This window comes from Callithrix jacchus, chromosome 5, assembly GCF_049354715.1.
Source record: "Callithrix jacchus isolate 240 chromosome 5, calJac240_pri, whole genome shotgun sequence".
NCBI lineage: Eukaryota > Metazoa > Chordata > Mammalia > Primates > Cebidae > Callithrix > Callithrix jacchus.
Window position 1 is genome coordinate 47010548 of NC_133506.1, and position 17489 is coordinate 47028036.

Sequence of the window (17489 nt, forward strand, 5' to 3'; positions counted from 1 at the left end):
AGCACATTTAGGTGGGAATGTCCCCAGTCTCCACTACTCCCCATGTCTAACACCCAACCTACCCCATTCACTTTCATCACCTCCCTGGCCTCTGCAGGAAATTGATTTTGTGACACCCAGTTATAGTAAAATCTTCAGCAAAAAGGAAAAAAAATTCCTGAACCATAATTTAATATGGAACATGATCATAACAACATAAAATGTTCTTAAAAGAAAGAGGCTAAAAAACAATAGAAAAGGTTTTTGTTTCTGGAACAATGGTTTTTTTTTTCTTTTTATGCTTCTTTTTGAGACAGGGTCTCCCTCTGTCACCCAGGCCGGAGTGCAATGGCATGATCTCAGCTCACTGCAACTTCTGCCTCCCGGATTCAAGTGATTCTCTTGCCTCAGCCTCCCAAGTAGCTGGGACTGCAGACGCACACCACCATGCCCGGCTAATTTTCTATTTTTAGTAGAGACGGGGTTTCATCATGCTGGCCAGGCTGATCTCAATCTCCTGACCTCAAGTGATCTGCCCGCCTAGGACTCCCAAAGTGCTGGGATTTCAGGTGTGAGCCACGGTGCCCGGCCTCTTCCTTATGCTTTTTAAAGTAACTTCTAAACTTTTGAGCAGATAGTAAGTGTTGTCACATCTAATTGCAAAAATTAACCAGAAAACCCTGTTAAAGTATAGGCAGATTTTACACTTAGGTATAAAGTACCTAAGAATGAGCTCGAAGCTACTACTTCTTTTGAAATCTGGTAGACACATGCCAGGTTTCTGCCCAGTGTCCTTCCAAATGGCTGACCTTGGTCACTTCATATTAGATTTGAAAATCTTCTGCGATGATACAAGCGTCTGTCTGGGTGTCCTTATCCTCTCCAGACCGTAACCTCATTAAGGCCAGAGAAAGTGTCCTGCTCATCTATGGATCCCCAACCCCTGGCACAGTGCAGGATACAAAACAGACCTCAGTCAACACACAGAGACGGGCTATGCGTGGGGCACAGGGCCTGGCTCCTGCATGCAAAAGCCCCGGTTCCAGTCCCAACCCTGCTCCTCTTTGGTTGTGTGCACCACTTACCCCCATGTGACTCTACCTCCCCATCTGTGAAACGGGCACACTGACACCAGCTTGTGCCAGGGATTGCTGTGAATATTCACGCTGAGCACTTAACACTGTGACCAGCAGAGTCAAAGCTCAATGAGTGAGAGCTGCTGTAGTTTATTATTGTTATTGAAAGAATAAAGGAGGAAAAGAAAAAAGGACACCATGTATACAGAAAACTCACTCCAAATGCATCTGTCCTTTTAAGACCAGAATGATATTTACATATATCAAGTATTTAGAACAAAACTATAGTCTACTTATTGGCCCTATTATTTTTTAATTTCCTATGAGGACACAAAACCTTCCAGAAGTAAATAGAAGCAGCAAGAGAACACTTCAATGTGCTTGTCTCTGGCCCCTCTGGTCATCTTGGGCCAGCATAACCCTGTGGATCCCACACATTCCCGGAGGCCAACCTGGGTACCTCCCCCAGAATCCCCTGCTCCCGGGGGGGTAAGCACACAGACCCTAGCTTTCCAAAGAAAGATCTGGCTGCAGGGCCCAACTTACAGCACTCGATGGGGTTAGATGCAGTCTGCAAAGAGACAATCCTGCCGCTGGACTCTGGAATGTGAACTCGGAAAACCAGCCTCACCCGCGTGTTCTTTCTTCCAATGTCCGTCTCACCTTTCCGCAGCTCAATGTCGGCATTTCTAAGCTTCAAGATCCCCGCACAGTCGATGCTGCCAGGAGGTTAAGAACCCCATTGTCACCAACTATCTTCAGGAGCAGGAAAGATCACCCCCAAAGCTGCCTTAGGCACCCAAAATAATTCTACAGCCAGCCACTGGGGGAAACTGCCATACACCCACATAAGCATTTCAGCCGGGAATGTATACCAAGGTGGGGGTAAAACAGTTAACAAAGCAATTAGAGAAACTCCCCAGTGAAAATTACTTCTCTAGGAAGATTTTTCATGCCTACACTTCTACTCAAAAATATCTGAAAAACTCTGTGTAACTGGGGAATATTGATGGTGGACTATTCAATAGGTAAGAATAGTGAATCAACATGAAATCTCTTGAATTGAATAAATGCACTGTGGTTGTGTATGAGAGCATCCTTATTCTTAGGAAAAGCATCCTGAAGTATTTAAAAGTAAAAGGGCATAAAGTTTGCAACTACCTCTCCAACGGTTCAGGAAAAAATGGAGAGGCGAGAGAGAAAGTGACGGAGCACACGTCAAGCATGTTAACGCTTGGAAAATCTGAGGGAGCAAAATTCAGAAGTTCCTTGTACACTTCTTGCAGTATTTCTGTAAGTTTGAATTTATTTTCCCATCCAAAGGTTTTTATAACCCCAGAATGGATGCAGTGGTTCCCAAATTTTAGCCACAAGCACATCAGCCTTGTGAACTTGGACCTCCCTGCATCATTACTTAATGATCTCTCTAGGTCAAATCAATTTTTTAAATGTAAGTAAATTTAATCTGATCCCATGCAATGTCATACAAAGATTCATGAATATTCTTTCTCCCAAAATGCATGAAAATATTGACATATTATACTTTTTTTTAATTTTTGAGACAGATTCTCACTCTGTCACCCAGGCCGGAGTGCAGCAGTGTGAGCTTGGCTCACTGCAACCTCCACCCTTTGGGTTCAAGAGATTCTCCTGCCTCAGCCTCCAGAGTAGCTGAGACTACAGGTGCACGCCACCACATTCAGATAATTTTTGTATTTTTAATAGAGATGGGATTTTACCATGTTGGCCAGGCTGGTCTCAAATTCCTGATCTCAAGTGATCCACCTGCCCCAGCCTCCCAGAGCACTAGGATTATAGGCGTGAGCCACTGTACCTGACCTACATATAATACTTTTAAAATAGAAACATTTAAAACAGAAATCACAATGGGTGGATGGATCATAGACTGAGGACTATCATCAACAGCTGCTCCCATCAGTTCCGTAGAATCCCCTCTCCCAAATCCCTGCCACCTGTCCCCTGCTCGCTTCTCCATGAAGACCCACCACCCCCAGCCCCCAGCCCTTACGTTGCCCTCATGTTGTTTTTTGGCTCCAGGGGGATCTCCAGGACTTTGGTGTTGCCCACAATCTTCTCGTAGCTGGTGGTGGTGACAGTTTTCCCCGTGATTCGGTGCACCTGGTAGAAGGCATGTGGCTTAAGGATCCGCTCATCAGCTGTCCCAATGAAGATCTGAAGTCCCAGAGGCTTGTTTTCCATGTAGCCATGGAGCTGGGGGAGAGAAAACAAAATTATTCAGATGTGGGGTGTGGTGGCTGTCTCTCACACACACACACACACACACACGGAGAACTCATGGCAAAAGACAGAGGATGGGATTCCTGCAGCATCCGGAAGAAAGGAGAACTGGAAATGACCTTGAGGTCCAGCCAGAGGGTAATGTTTGAATAAATTACAGGGATCCCCTCCAACATTGAATATTAAGCAGCCACTAGAAAGAATATAAGTCAGAATTGCACTTATGGAGAAACAGCCGGAAACTGTGCTTAATTGATGACTGGGGGTGGAAGGAATGATGCATAGGAGTGAGGATAAAAACTGAAATGAACTGAAAATAAACTGAAAGGACAAACATAGAGCTCTTGCTAGTGGCTGCCTGAAAAGATCAAAAGAACGAACTTTCACTTCTTACATGACTATATTCCAATTAACAAAGTTTGACTGTATAATTTTTAAAAAGAGTGAGACAAAAATACCATAGTCTAAGTCAAAAGATAGTTAAATTCTGAAAGAAAATATGTGCAACATATAACAGATAAAGGACTAGCACATAGAATAGAGAATGCCTACAGTGAGTAAATAAAGATTCCCTGGCCATCTATTTAGAACTGAATTCCAATTCCGGTGGCTTTCTCCTACTTTTTATCCAGCCAAACACAATATATATATATATTTTTTTTTCTTTTGCCTAAGCCTTTCTCCCAGAACTAAACTGTCACCTCTCTGAGAGCAGGGATGTTTATCTAGTTAATTTGCCACAAAATCTCTAGCACCTAGCACAATCCTTGGCACATAGCAGGCATTCTAGTACATATTTGATGGATAAATTAATAAGGCTATCCAACAGTAAAAAATGAGTGAGATATTTGAACAGAAAATTCAGAAAAAACAAATGGCCAGTTTGACTTCTAAGCAGAAAAATGCAAATTAAACAACCATGAGATACCATTTTTCACCCGTTAGAGTTAAATTGGCACACATGTAGACATTTGATAATATCAAGTATTTTGGAGATTGTGGGGGAACAGGCACTTTTATGCAGATGACAGCAATATAAAATGGTGTAACTCTTTTAAAGAGTATTAGTGCAACAGCTTTATTAAACTACATATAAATAAATAAACACTCTCTGACCCAGTAATTCCACCTCTCAGTATGCACACTAGAGAAACACTGTATATGTGGGAGATAGGTATAAAAATGTTTACAAAAACAAACAGAATAATGAACAATGAGTTACATCAATAGCCTGACTACTAATAGGACAGCCTAGGCTATTATACACTAAGAAGCATTTTAAAAAATAATAAGGTAGAAGCCTATGAACTGACCCAGAAAGATCTAGAACGCACTGTTGAAAAACAAAAGCAATGTGTAGAAAAATACATGCAGCATGATACAACTTAAAAAAATGCAGAATGTTTTCTATCCATCCATTTGTAACAGAAAAAGCTGTCAAAGGATGTGCTCCAAACTGACCATACCATCATCACCTCTACAAATGGAGGAGGAGCTCAAGATTGAGAACATGATCAAAGAGGACTTTGACTTTATATGCCATGTTATAGGAAGAATAGATTCCTAGAAAGCTGTGAAATTTTATGTGTTGTGTATGTGTGTGTGTGTGTGCATGTGTGTGTATGGAGATATATAGATATATAAAACAAGAGACAAAGGACATTAATCTACAGTTTGATGATGTGTTCCTGTCTTGTCATTGAATGGAGAAACACTAGAAAAATCATTTAATCTTTCTGTACCTCTATTCCTTTCTCCACTAATTGAATGGGATTACAAGTGACAACTCACTAAGAGCCTACTCTTCTCTGGAGATCCTTCAGTAGGATATCCAGTCACCTGCCAAAAGGCAAATTTGCAGGGTGATAAATGATTACACATGGTCTAAAACTGTGCTATCGAATGTAGGAGCCACTAACCACAAGAATGTATTAATCAAAATTAAATAAAATTGAAAATTCAGTTTTTCAGGTGCACTAGCTGACATTTTAGTGTTCAGAAGCCACATGTAGTCTAGTGGCTGCCATAACGAACAAACAGCACAGATACAGAACATTTCCATCATCACAGAAAGCCCTATTGAACAATGCCAGTCTAGAAAGATGGCACACTCACATCCCCTTCTAAAAACCATACAAAGAGAGGAGCTAGGAGTGGAATTGTGCTAGATGATTGCCTTTTTCATAACCTGCCAGACACTTACATAAGTGTGTGACGCACCTGAGAGGCAGCCTTGAGCCAAGATGAAAATCCAAGTCAGAAGCCTCTTATCTGAAGAACAGATACTGTTCTTGGTGACAAAACTTTTACAGATGAGGAAACTGAGACTACTAAGGTCAGGCAACTTGCCCCAGTCAAGAGGAAGAAGGGCAGCACTGAGAAGAGATTGTGTTTTTTGTTGGTTTTGCTTTGCATTTGAGCCCAAGACAAATGTATTTCTTCATCTCCTCTCCTGGATTTATCAGGAGTTGGTATCAAAAAGAAAGGTAGGATGGAGAGAGAGCCCTGATAATGTGTGGCTGTTTCCTCCTTCATGACAAAAGAGCAGAAATCACCTTCTGGGTGTTCTCAAGGTAAACAGCCAGGGAACACCTAGAGATAAAATCTATCACGTCCCTACCTGGAGCCAGCCACTTCCGGCCCCTCTCCTGTTGGCACACTGCCTGAGCCACCATCACCCCTCACTGGAGTGACCAGCACTGACTGCCCAGCTTACCTCTGGCTGGTCTTTCACAGAACAGCTCAATGATCTTTTAAAAATGCAAATCAGATCCGGACACTCCCCTGCCTACAACCCTCCAAAGACTTCCTGTGGCCTCAGAATAAAATCCAAACCCCAGGTGATGGTCTATGAACCTCCCCACAGCCCAGCCTCTCTCTGCCTTCTTCTCCACCACCCCACTGGGCCCCTGCCAACAGTCATCCTCCTATTCCCTGAACACACTAAGATCTTTCTGACCTCAGGGCCTCTGCACAAGCCATTTACCCTGCCTAGAATACTCTTCTACAGGCACACTTGGGTTTCAGATCTTCAGGTTTTTTCTGAGCCAGATTAGATACACTCAGTGCTAACGCCAGCTGCTTAGGCATTACAAGAACCAATTATTAAACCTACAGGAATTTTAAGAACCAGTTGACACCACTTTGGTCACTTGGTTATGTACATTTCCAGCCATAGTGGGAAGATTTACACCACAAAAACTGACGAACGCCATATAAATTAGGACGCCCCCCCCCCACCACCGAAAATTGGAGCATTTACTAGCACATCACTGGAATATTTACTTCATTAACATCTGCAATTTCCTTGTTTAGTTATTTGCTGAATACCTCTCTCTCCCGCCTGAATGTGAGTTTCACAGTAGTAGAAACCTTGCTTATTTTGTTAACATGGTAAATGAACACTTGTTGAATAATCTGTCAGCATCAACAGTAATGCAGCCCCAGGTGTGGTGGCTCATGCCTGTAATCACAGCACTTTGGGAGGCCAAGGTGGGTGGATCTCTTGAGCCCAGGAGCTCAAGACTAGCCTGGACAACATGACCAAACTCTGTCTCCACAAAAAAAACCCCACAAAAATTAGCCAGGCATAGCGTCACAAGTCTGTAGTCTCAGCGACTTTGTGGGGCTGATCCAGTGAGAGGATCAGCTGAGCCCAGGAGGTGGAGGCTGCAGTGAGCCATGATCGCGCCACTGCACTCCAGCCTGGGTAGCAGAGTGACACCCTTTCTCAAACAATAAACCAACAAAAAACAGTAATGCAGCAAGGAAAGTATCTGTGTCCCTCATGCCACACACCACACTTAACGTTTTACACATCTCACAACAATCCCAGGCTCGCTGCCACCCACATTTCACAGGTGAGGAAACTGAGACCGCTAAGGTCAAGCAACTTGCCCCAGTCAACACAGTGAGTATACGGCAGTGCCAGGTTCTGAACTCCAGCCTCTCAGGCTCTGAACCACCTGCTTCCCCATCACCCTCTCCCTATCTTCAGTGTCAGTGGATTCCACTCTGATCTCTGACTACAGGTCAGAAAGGGCAGGTCCTCAAAGAGAAAATAAGCAGGTCTAAGGTGCAACGTCAAGAATGTGCTTCCTGGGGCCGGGTACGATGGCTCACGCCTGTAATCCCTGTACCTTGGGAGGCTGAGGCCGGTGGATCACTTAGGGTCAGGAGTTCAAGACCAGCCTGGGCAATGTGGCGAAACCTTGTCTCTTCTGAAAATACAAAAATTAGCCAAGTTTGGTGGCATGTGCCTATAATCCAGCTACTCAGGAGGCTGAGGCAGAAAAATCGCTTGAACCCCGGGCAGTGGAGGTTGCAGTGAGCCAAGATTGCACCACTGTACCCTGGCCTGGGCAACACAGCAAGACTCTGTCTCAAAAAAAAAAAAAAAAAAGAAGAATAGAATGTGCTTCTGTTGTACAGGAGGGTAGAGGAGGTGGGAAGGAGAAAAGAAGGGGCACAGAGGGAGATGGAGGGAGACAAACAAACAAAAATGGGAGCTCCTTGAGAGGAAAACCTCCTCTAGGAAAGGAGAGCAGCCCCTGGGTTGAGCTGGGCTGGCTCATACAACGTGAGCAGAGAGAATGCACCTTGCACTGGTGAGGGTCCCTTCCCTGCCTCCCCAGGTAAGACCAGAGCGCCCTGTGGTATAGCAGAAAGCACACAGTTCTTGGCTTTGGGTCAGATGCCTTCGAATTTCGATGCCAGCTCTGCTACTCAATGGCTGTGTGACCGTGAGCAATTGCTCCTGCGCTGAGTTTCCATGCGCTCAGATAAAAGGGTGACACCACCTCCCACCATGCAGGCCTCTTCTGAAGGCTAGAAAGGGTGACCTTTGTTGGACACCAAAGCACAGGGCACACGGTAGGTACCCATGAAACAAGAACTTTCCTTGTCATCAGAAGATGACACAAATCGAAACAGGGAGGTGATATTACAGAACTGAATGGAAGGGTGAAGAATGAATGTGAACCACTAACAAAGTGAGAAGCAGTGCAAACGCCTCCCGTGCGGGAAAGCCCAGCACTAACTGCAGCCTTCTGGGCTGGCTCAACAGCTGCTGGCATGGAGCATCAGAGGAAAGATGGGCCAGGTGAAGAAACCTCGCCATCTCACATGAAAAGAACACTTCCTGTCCACCCCCCCACCCCAGCGTCCTCCCCTTCTGCAAAAGGTGCAGAATGTGCCCAGAACCCCAGCTGCTCAGCTGCCTCATTCTGGAAGAGCCTTCACCAGGTCCCTGGAGGCTTGATAAGAAGAACAGCCAGCCATTTACTTGCTTCTGCAAAAACTCAGTGATTTGGGTTTTGCAAATAGAACTGGATGTTTTAAGATAATGTGATCTGCCCTTCAGGTTCCAAACTTCCTGCCATCCCCATTTTTGGGAGACCTCAGTCAGGAGGCTTTGGTGTGGCCTTTTCAGGCTTCTCCAAAGGTGAGGTCTTCTCAGTGGCCTGGGCCAGCACGATCACACTCTGGGCACAGCAGACACATCCTGCAATACAGGAGCTCCATATCACCGGCCTCCTGAGCAAAGAAAGAGCCACTTCCTGCAGCCAAGGTGAGAGCGAAAGTTTTCTGCTTCTTGTAATTTCCCAGGCGGTTGAAAAGTTTCCAGGAAGAAGCGGTGTTTCTGGTGTACACCATGAAGGCGGAACACACAGGAAGGGAGTGTCCACGGCATCCATGGGGGTGGGGGCCCAGGTGGCAGCTTGGTGGGACTTCCATCCACCAACCCTCATCAAGGGAACCCACAAAGCAAACTGCAGGCTTGGGGATGTCATTCTATTCATAATCCACCGTGTCCCCTTGTCAGCTCAGCTACTTGAAACAACAGATCTGAGGAAGGATGTGATTTAGACGTCCTGCCATAGTTAGCTATATAAATGCTACCATCCAACCTCGTCACAAGGAAAACTTTGCACTCTCCATAGGGGAAGACCTTGCTATATGGTATATTGGGATCACTTGCAGACATAGCTAATTTATTCTCCATAACAATGCTCAGAGAAGAGCACTGTTATCTCATTGTTAGATGAGAAGGTGAGGCTCAACCAGGTTAAGTAACTTGCTCACAATCCTACAGGTCATAAGTGATCAGGTGGCAGGGAACCCACTGGCCCTGTTCGCTTCTTCTGTTGTATGGCTGACTCCTGATTCACAAAGAGGCAAAATCCCCCAACCTCTAGCCCCCCAAGTCTGGCCTCTGCATTTTTAAGACAGGCAGGTCTTAAAGAATAACCAGCTCAAGAATAACAACCCAGAGACAAGCAAACATAGCCTCCACCTGTCAAAGACCCACAGCATCAGAGAGAATGCTAACAGACTCACCGCCTGCCTGCCACCAAATTCGAGCTCTGCGGATTCTTAGTGGCTACTTAACCGTCCTGACACAAAGGTACAAAATGCATCCATATTTGTTGGTTCTTGCTCTTCCTTTTTCTTGGTATAAAGTAATAAGGATTCACTCATTGCAGGAAAAAATAGATGAGATAAATTACAAAGAGAATACCCCCTAAAAATAAGTAAGCATTTGAGTGTATATCCTTCCAAACTTTCCTTTCATTCAAAACTGTTTTATTATTCTTTTTATTTTTCCTCTTAATTGACAAATAATAATTTTACGTATGAATGGGGTACAATGTGTGATGCTTTGATGTGTGTTTACATTGTGGGATGATTAAATCAAGCTAATTAATGCATCCAACACCTCACATGCTTATCGTTTGGTGGTAAAAACACTTCAAATCTACTCTTAGTAATTTTGAAATATATACAATGATTATTTACGACAGTCACCATCCTGTACAAGAGATCACTAAAGCTTATTCCCCTAACTGAAGACATCTGCCCTTTCAGACTTTTCTTCCAGGCACACAGATCAACACAAGGGTGTCTGAGTTTATGTACTGTCTGCAATTACTAAGACTGTCGTGTCCTCTTGTCATTAAATCTTGCTTTATGAGAATCTCTAAGAACTACATGGCATATCCCAAGGGTCAGACCAGCCTGAGGCCAGTGAGTTTCCTGGGACACACGATCCAAGGGAGCATTCACTATCAAGGTCCAGCAAATGCAAGGTGGGCACCTGAGAGCGAGCCCCACTCTACATGTGGCCCCCTGGTGCCTCTCTTCCGGCACCCCAGCCCCAGCCCTTGCATGTCCATTCTACCTGTGGACCCCTGCAGCCAGCAGGCATCTAGGCAGTTCCCAACTTTCCCCCATTACAAACACTGTGGTGAGAACCCTTGCCAATGAGACTTCCCTGAAAACGGCTCTTCTATCAACTCTGCTCAGGGCTTTGTAATACTCTCAGCTGCACGATTCCAATCCAAAACGTGGGACTGATTTTCAACATGGCAATGGGCCAAACAAACTGTTTTGAATTTTACTAAAATAAAACATTAACAATGTTAAGTAGCATTTTTGTTGAATTTGAAGTATTAGGAAACTGCTATTGTCCTCAAAAATGTCACTCTGAAAGAAAGAAAAAGCCCGGGATGGGGATGGGAGGGCTGGGGGGAGGGTGCCAGGGAAGAGCACTGTAATTCCCAATGGCTACACAGCACGTGGGGAGAACAAGCTTACAAACACACATGGATCCCAATTCGCCATTTATTTTTGGGTGCAAAAGTTGCAGCACATACCTGCCATCCTAACCCCACTTCCACCATACACACACACACACACACACGCACCAGGCACGCTTCGTCCATGACTTGACTCTCAGCTATTCCAGCAAGCCATGACTGTGTGTTAATCACTCCAATAAAAACCCTAACTCTTAGTACCTCTCTCTGCCTCAGTTCTATACTGGGTCCACCTCAAAGCCCTGTCAATCCCATTCCCTAAATCCCACTCACATTTGCCACCTGTGCCTCCTCCATCACTTCCACCCTAGTGCCCTTGTCAGAGGGGAACTGGTCTCCTTGCCCACCCCTCTCCCTCCACCTACAGTCTTCTTCACCTAGGAGTCCAGCTAGAAAGATCCTTAAGATGGTAAGTTAGAGCTTATGCCACCTCTGCTAAAATCTCCCCAATAGCAAACATCTTCCTTGCATCAAAAAGCCTACGTCCTTACCATGACTCAGAAGATCTCATATGACCTGGCCCTGCTTCTCCATCTCCAACCCACCCTTCTCCCCTCCCTGCTGCCCCCCATGACAGCCACACTGGCCTTGTTACCCTCAAGAGAGCCAGGCACCCACCAGGCAGGAGCCCATCCTTGGATCCCAACACTTATCATGCCCTCAGTTTGAAATGCTCTCCTCCCATACCCACAGGGCTCACCTCACTCTTCATTCAAACCTGTCCTCAGGTGACCCCTCATCAGAGAGGCCTTCCCAGACAGCCCCACCCCAACGTGACTCCCCATGCCCTTCTCTCTCTCCCCCCACACACCCTGCCTTATACTGCATCATCCACCTGACCCTTCCCTCCACCTGACCCCGCCTGTAATAGTTATTTGCTCTTTGCTGCCTCCCCCACTAGAATGTCAGTCCCCGGGGGCACCATCCCATCTTTCCTGTTCACGGTGCAGCCTCAGTGCCTAGAGCACCACGCAGGTGTCCAACGAGTGAGCAAGGCTAGAAGGGAGAGTATGTGACATCATGGGAGAGGCCAGAGCAGCTGCAGTCTCTCCAGACCCGCCTCTCTCCTGTGACAAAGAGTTGTTATGCGCCCACGTCGGCTTCTCTCCAGCTTGGGCAATTCCCACGCCAGCCCACGGCGACCATTGTGTCACAGAGCCTTGTCCTACTCGGTGTGGGCACGACTCAGCTGGTTGGACAACTGGTACCTGGGCTGCCCTGTGCCAAGCAGAGGTGACAGCATCTCCAGGTATGATGAAGAAGGAGCCCTGTGCCTGCTTTCTGACCCAGCTGGGACCCCACTTGCTAGATGAGTCTTCAGTCCAGCAGGAGGCCACTGTGATCAGCCACCCTGCTGATAGCGGCACATTTTGAAATTACAGAGGGAACCATAAAAAGAGAATCAGACATTCTGGACAGGCTTGCAAACCAAACGAGTCAGGCTCTCTCCATGTTCTAAATTAAGAATCAATCCACTCTGTATTTCTCACATCACTGAAAATTAAAAACAGACGTATCTACCGCATAGCAAGCACGCTTACTCAAGAGAGGCCTGATGGCCCGAAACATGCTAGATTTGTTTCCAATTACCATGTCCACATTTGAAACCCTTAGGAAGCCCTAGAAACCAGCGTGGAGGGATCAGAGGAAAGGCACATTAGCCGAACTGGACTCAGGACCAAATGCTGCACCCCAGCCCCACCACTCATGGCTCCCCATGGGGTCTTTGAATAAAAAACCTGGATCACTTTGTCCCCTCCTTTGGGGGCTGGAGGCATGAACCTTCCTTTCTCTGCTCTCACCCGCCCCTCTCCACTCTCAACCTCCAGCTTCTGGCCTCCTGGACAGACGTGTAAACTCAGCCACAGACTCCCCACCAGACTTCCCGTCCCCATCATCATGTAGGAGCTGGGTCTGGGAGTACGGGATTAAAATATGCAAGCCTTCTCCAAGTTGACCTTTGGAATTGGGCTTTTTCTTCTTGACTATTTTTTAAGAAGCCATACAAGTGTTCTTCACACCTTCTCTGTGTATTCCTCTTGCGGTCAGTGTAACGCTGAGATCAGATGGCTGAACCCCGGAGTCCAACCATCTGGGTTTACATCTCAGCACTGGCACTTAACATGTCATGGTAGGAGAGTTACTTGACAGCTCCAGGCCTCAGTTTCATTGTCTGTAATAGGGCTCCTGACCTGCACACCTCATCAGGCTGCTGGCAGAATCAAGTGGGCTATGTATAAAGCGTGTCACAAGCAATCAATGTTAACTTTCATTCATATTCTTTCATCTATGGCTGGGTGACTTGTGGCTATTAAAGGCCTTTTCTCTGGTCTCAGTTCTTGGAAGAAATTGTCTTGAAGGTTGTCTTTCAGTTCCAACATATAATGATCCTCAGGTATATTTAGAATAAAATCCAGGCCAAGGAGGGTGGATTCTTTGAGGCCAGGAGCTCAAGACCAGCCTGGTCAACATGATGAAACACTGTCTCTACTAAAAATACAAAAATTAGTCTAGCCTGATGGCACATGCCTGTAATCCCAGCTACTCAGGAGACTGAGACATAAGAATCGCTTGAACCCAGGAGGCAGAAGTTGCAGTGAGCCGAGATCACACCACCGCATTCTAGCCTGGGTGGCAGAGCAAGACTCCGTCTCAAAAAAAAAAAAGGAATAAAATCCAAACTGCCCATCGCAGCTGACAAAACTCTGCACGATTAGGCCCCACCCACATCACCAGCTTCATCTTTCTCACTCCGGTCCAGCCACATGGGCGCCCCTGCTGCTCCTGGAACAGATCACGTTTGTCCCTGCCACAGGGCCTTTGCATATGCTATGCCACTGGCCTAGAACATTCTTCCCCTGGGTCTTCCCATGGCTGGTTCCTCCTGATCCTTCAGGTCTCAGCCTGAATGCAGAGCCCTCCCTAAGTAGCCTGGCGGAACGAGAGCTCCCTCGCGTCACTCCATCACATCTTCCTGTTTATTTCCTTCCTGACTGGGTTAAGTGTTACTTTATGCGTTTGCTTATGGCCTGTTCCACCCCCCGCCCCACTACAATGGAAGCCTGTCCATCACCATGCCCCAGCACCGCCAACAGTATCTGGCATACAGTAGATGTTCAATAAATATTTGCTGAATAAATAAATGAATAGATTGATTCTCAGGTTCCTATGTGGATCCACATATTGCCAGGTGATTCATTCTCCAGTGACTCTGAGAAAGGAGGTCCATTCATGTCTGGAACAGAATCCCTACGTTTGGAGTCTGCCTCAACTCACTCCCATTCGAGCCAGGCTGCGGGAATGTGTCTCACCATGAAAGAGACATATTATCCCAGGCCAGCCAATTACACTGCAAGTCAGGAGAGGAGACTAACCTGGGCTGGAGAAATGAAGTTTACAATCTTGAGATTGAGTTGAAAGCACAGCAGCCTGGCAGCTCGTGGAGACAGCGAGGGAAAAGTGAGGCACGGGCAGTGCTCCCTGCTGCCGAGTGTTTACCCAAAGACCAGACAACAAGGGGAAAGCATCCTTCCAAAACATTTCTCCTGGAGTTCCTCACTCCGGACACTGACCTGATATTAGAGAACAAGGTATCTAATATCTGCAGAGGCCCAGGCTCTGGGGGAAGCAGGGAAAAGGGAGAGGCTAGATGCCCTAGGATGGCAACTGGATAACAGAGCTTGCAGAAACTCCATGCAAGCTTCTGGCCCTGATGGTGCCCAGCGTGGCAGTGCGTGAATGCCCCAGAGATGCCCAGATGGGAGGGAGGCTACAGCACCAGCCTTGATGGGCAGCCCTGTCAGAACACATCAGCAAGACCTTCCTCTGTGGGGGCCCGGGGAAGGAGGCCATCTGGGCAAATAGCTAGTGCATGCAGGGCTTAATACCCAGGTGATGGGTTGACGGCGCAGCAAAGCACCGTGACACACCTTTCCCTCTGTACCAAACCTGTGCATTCCTGCACATGTATGCCGGAATTTAAAATTAGAAAACACAAACATTCCCAGGAAACTGCAGTTTAGCTTCACAAAAATGTTCCACCAGAGACATCTGGATGAGCCATAAGCTCTGGCCTCTCCTCTTTCACTACAGCCACAGCTGAAAAAGAACCCCAAGATGGTGAAGTGGCAAAAGCCAGGACCGAGGAAATGCAGGACACCTGGCTGAGCCAGCCACGGCAAGCAAAAGGTGAGTTATTCCCAATTCAATGACACCCCCCCCCCCACACACACACACACACACACACTGAAGACTCTGCAGGTCTCTCTGGATTCAGACCAAAAATTCTGAGTCACTTTTGCCACAAGCAGGAAAAAAAAGAGAAGGCAGACGTGATGTGTACCTTTCCACACTCTATTTTGGGATTTTAAGATCCAGTTTCTTTCGTTTCAAAGGGTGGGTTTTTGGAGGGCTCTCTGCATAACTCTTAGACTCTGAGCACGGCGAGACGGCGCTGAGACGGCGCTGAGACGGGCTCTGTCGGTGACCTGGGGAGAGGCGGGACCCACTGGCAGATCAACAAAACGCATCATTCAGGAACAAGGGGCCCGTTCTTGTGTGGAGCGCATGGGGCCTGGCTTCCATAAACATGCTGGAAGCCTGTGGGCTGAGCCCGTCTGACTCACCTCTTCATCGGGGCCATTCCCAAGTTCATTCACTCCTCCGTTTAGTCATTCATGCAGCATAGAGCCTCTCAGGGAAGGGAGATTAAGCTGAAGGCTGTCCTTCAGGATTATTAATACACATCCCTTTGGTGAAGAATCGGATGCTTCTCAGGATGGGTGGCAACATTCGGGATTACCACAATACCATAATTTAAGACATTGGGGTAAGAAACACATCGGCTATTGGCCAATATGGACTATTGATCTGGGGGCCAAATAAGTCTTTCTCATCGGGGACTGCCCCGTACACTGTAGGGTGTTTGTCAGCATCCCTGGAGTCTTCCCAGTAGACACCAGCAGCCACCCCTTCCCCAACTGTGATGCACAAAAAGTCTCTGGCCATTGCTAAATGTCCCCTGGGACACAAAATCACTCCCATCGAGAAACATTCTTAAATTAAGCTGACATTTATGGGGAGGGGAAAGATAAAGTCTGCTCTGAAAGTGTCCTTGTCCATCAGAAAGTGTTGTCAACAAGACCTTCAACAAAGACCCCTCACCCTTCTACTTGTCACCTTCTCCTCGATCTCCCCAGGTCCCCGCACTGCCACCTCTCGCCTGGATCCCTGCATCCAGCCTCTTGCTAATCTCTGCCTCATCCTTTGTCCTCATCCTGAATAGAGTCTCCACAAGCAGCCAGAAGGATCTTTTCAAAGCAAATGAGATCCCATCACTTCCCTACTTCAAATCCACTCACGGCTTCCCAGTGCATAAAGAACTTCAGGCCCTGTGCGATGGTTCCTGCCATAATCTCAGCACTTTGGGAGGCTGAGGCGGGTGGATCACTTGAGGCCAGGAGTTCAAGACCAGCCTGGCCAACATGGTGAAATCCTAGCTCTACTAAAAATACAAAAATTAGTCAGATATAGCAGCGGGCACCTGTAATCCCACCTACTCCAGAGGCTGAGGCAGGAGAGTCACTTGAACCCAGGAGGTGGAGGTTGCAGTGAGTCAAGATTGCGCCACTGCACTTCAGCCTGGCAAAAGAGTGACAGTCTGTCTCAAAAAAACAAATACAAAAATTAGCTAGGCATGGTAGCAGAAGTCTGTAATCCCAGCTACATGGGAGGCTGAGGCAGGAGAATCGCTTGAACTCAGGAGATAGAGGTTGGAGTGAGCCAAGATCACACCACTGCACTCCAGCCTGGACAACAGAGCAAGGCTCCACCTCGAAAATAAAACAAAGAAGTGTGCAGATGATTTGCAGAAGCACTCCTGAGAGGAAGCTCACCGAGACGGCAAGAGGGCCGCTTTGGCCCTGTCTTCCTCCCTCCCTCCTTGGAATTCCACCGCTTGGAGTGTAGATGTGCTAGCTGCAGCCCCAGCAGTCATTTTGAATCATGAGGTGACCTGGAGTTGAACAGGAGGTAGGAAGGCACCTGGATTCCTAATGACCTGATAGCTCTTTGGACTACCCACCTCCAGATTTCCTGCATAAGAGAATGAATACATTCTCACATAATGAGCAACTGTTATTTGGGGTTTTCTGTTAGAGGCAATTAAACCTAAGTCTAACTGAAGGACTCATCATCTCATCAGCATAAAGTCAAGTCCTCTATTGCTTCATTCAAGTTCTTCTCAACTACACTGCAATGACAGTAAGACAACCATGTTTAGGTGAGCTTCCGTTTAAACGAACTCAAGGTACAAACAGCACAGGTATCAGCGCACCAGCCTGCTTTACCAAAGCCTTCAAAAAAAAGCATTTCTCTGAAAATTCGGTGCCATAAGAGCATCTGGAAGAAACTGCCATGTACAAAGAGTCAAATGATTCAGCTGCTCAGAAACATACCAAGTAATGACACCCAAGTCCGTCTGCAAATGTTCTCATCCTCTTACTCACAATCCAAAAGAGCGTCCAAAAAGGTATTCCCAAGAGGAGAGGTGAGGTGGGGAAAGACGACCGTCTGACAC

The 17489-nt window shown here is 46.7% G+C and overlaps 1 protein-coding gene across 8 annotated transcripts in view; it reads right to left on the reverse strand.

The window, feature by feature from the left end:
• The window catches only part of NFATC2 (nuclear factor of activated T cells 2), a 179103-nt gene that overhangs the window by 90851 nt on the left and 70763 nt on the right, over positions 1-17489 (reverse strand). For all 8 annotated transcript variants that reach the window (XM_035298940.3, XM_078371997.1, XM_078371996.1 and 5 more), the window contains exons 4-5: positions 3085-3287; positions 1602-1774 (exon numbers count right to left, since the gene is read on the reverse strand). In XM_035298940.3, the coding sequence (XP_035154831.2) occupies positions 1602-1774; positions 3085-3287 (376 nt within the window). The remainder of the gene's footprint in view (positions 1-1601; positions 1775-3084; positions 3288-17489) is intronic.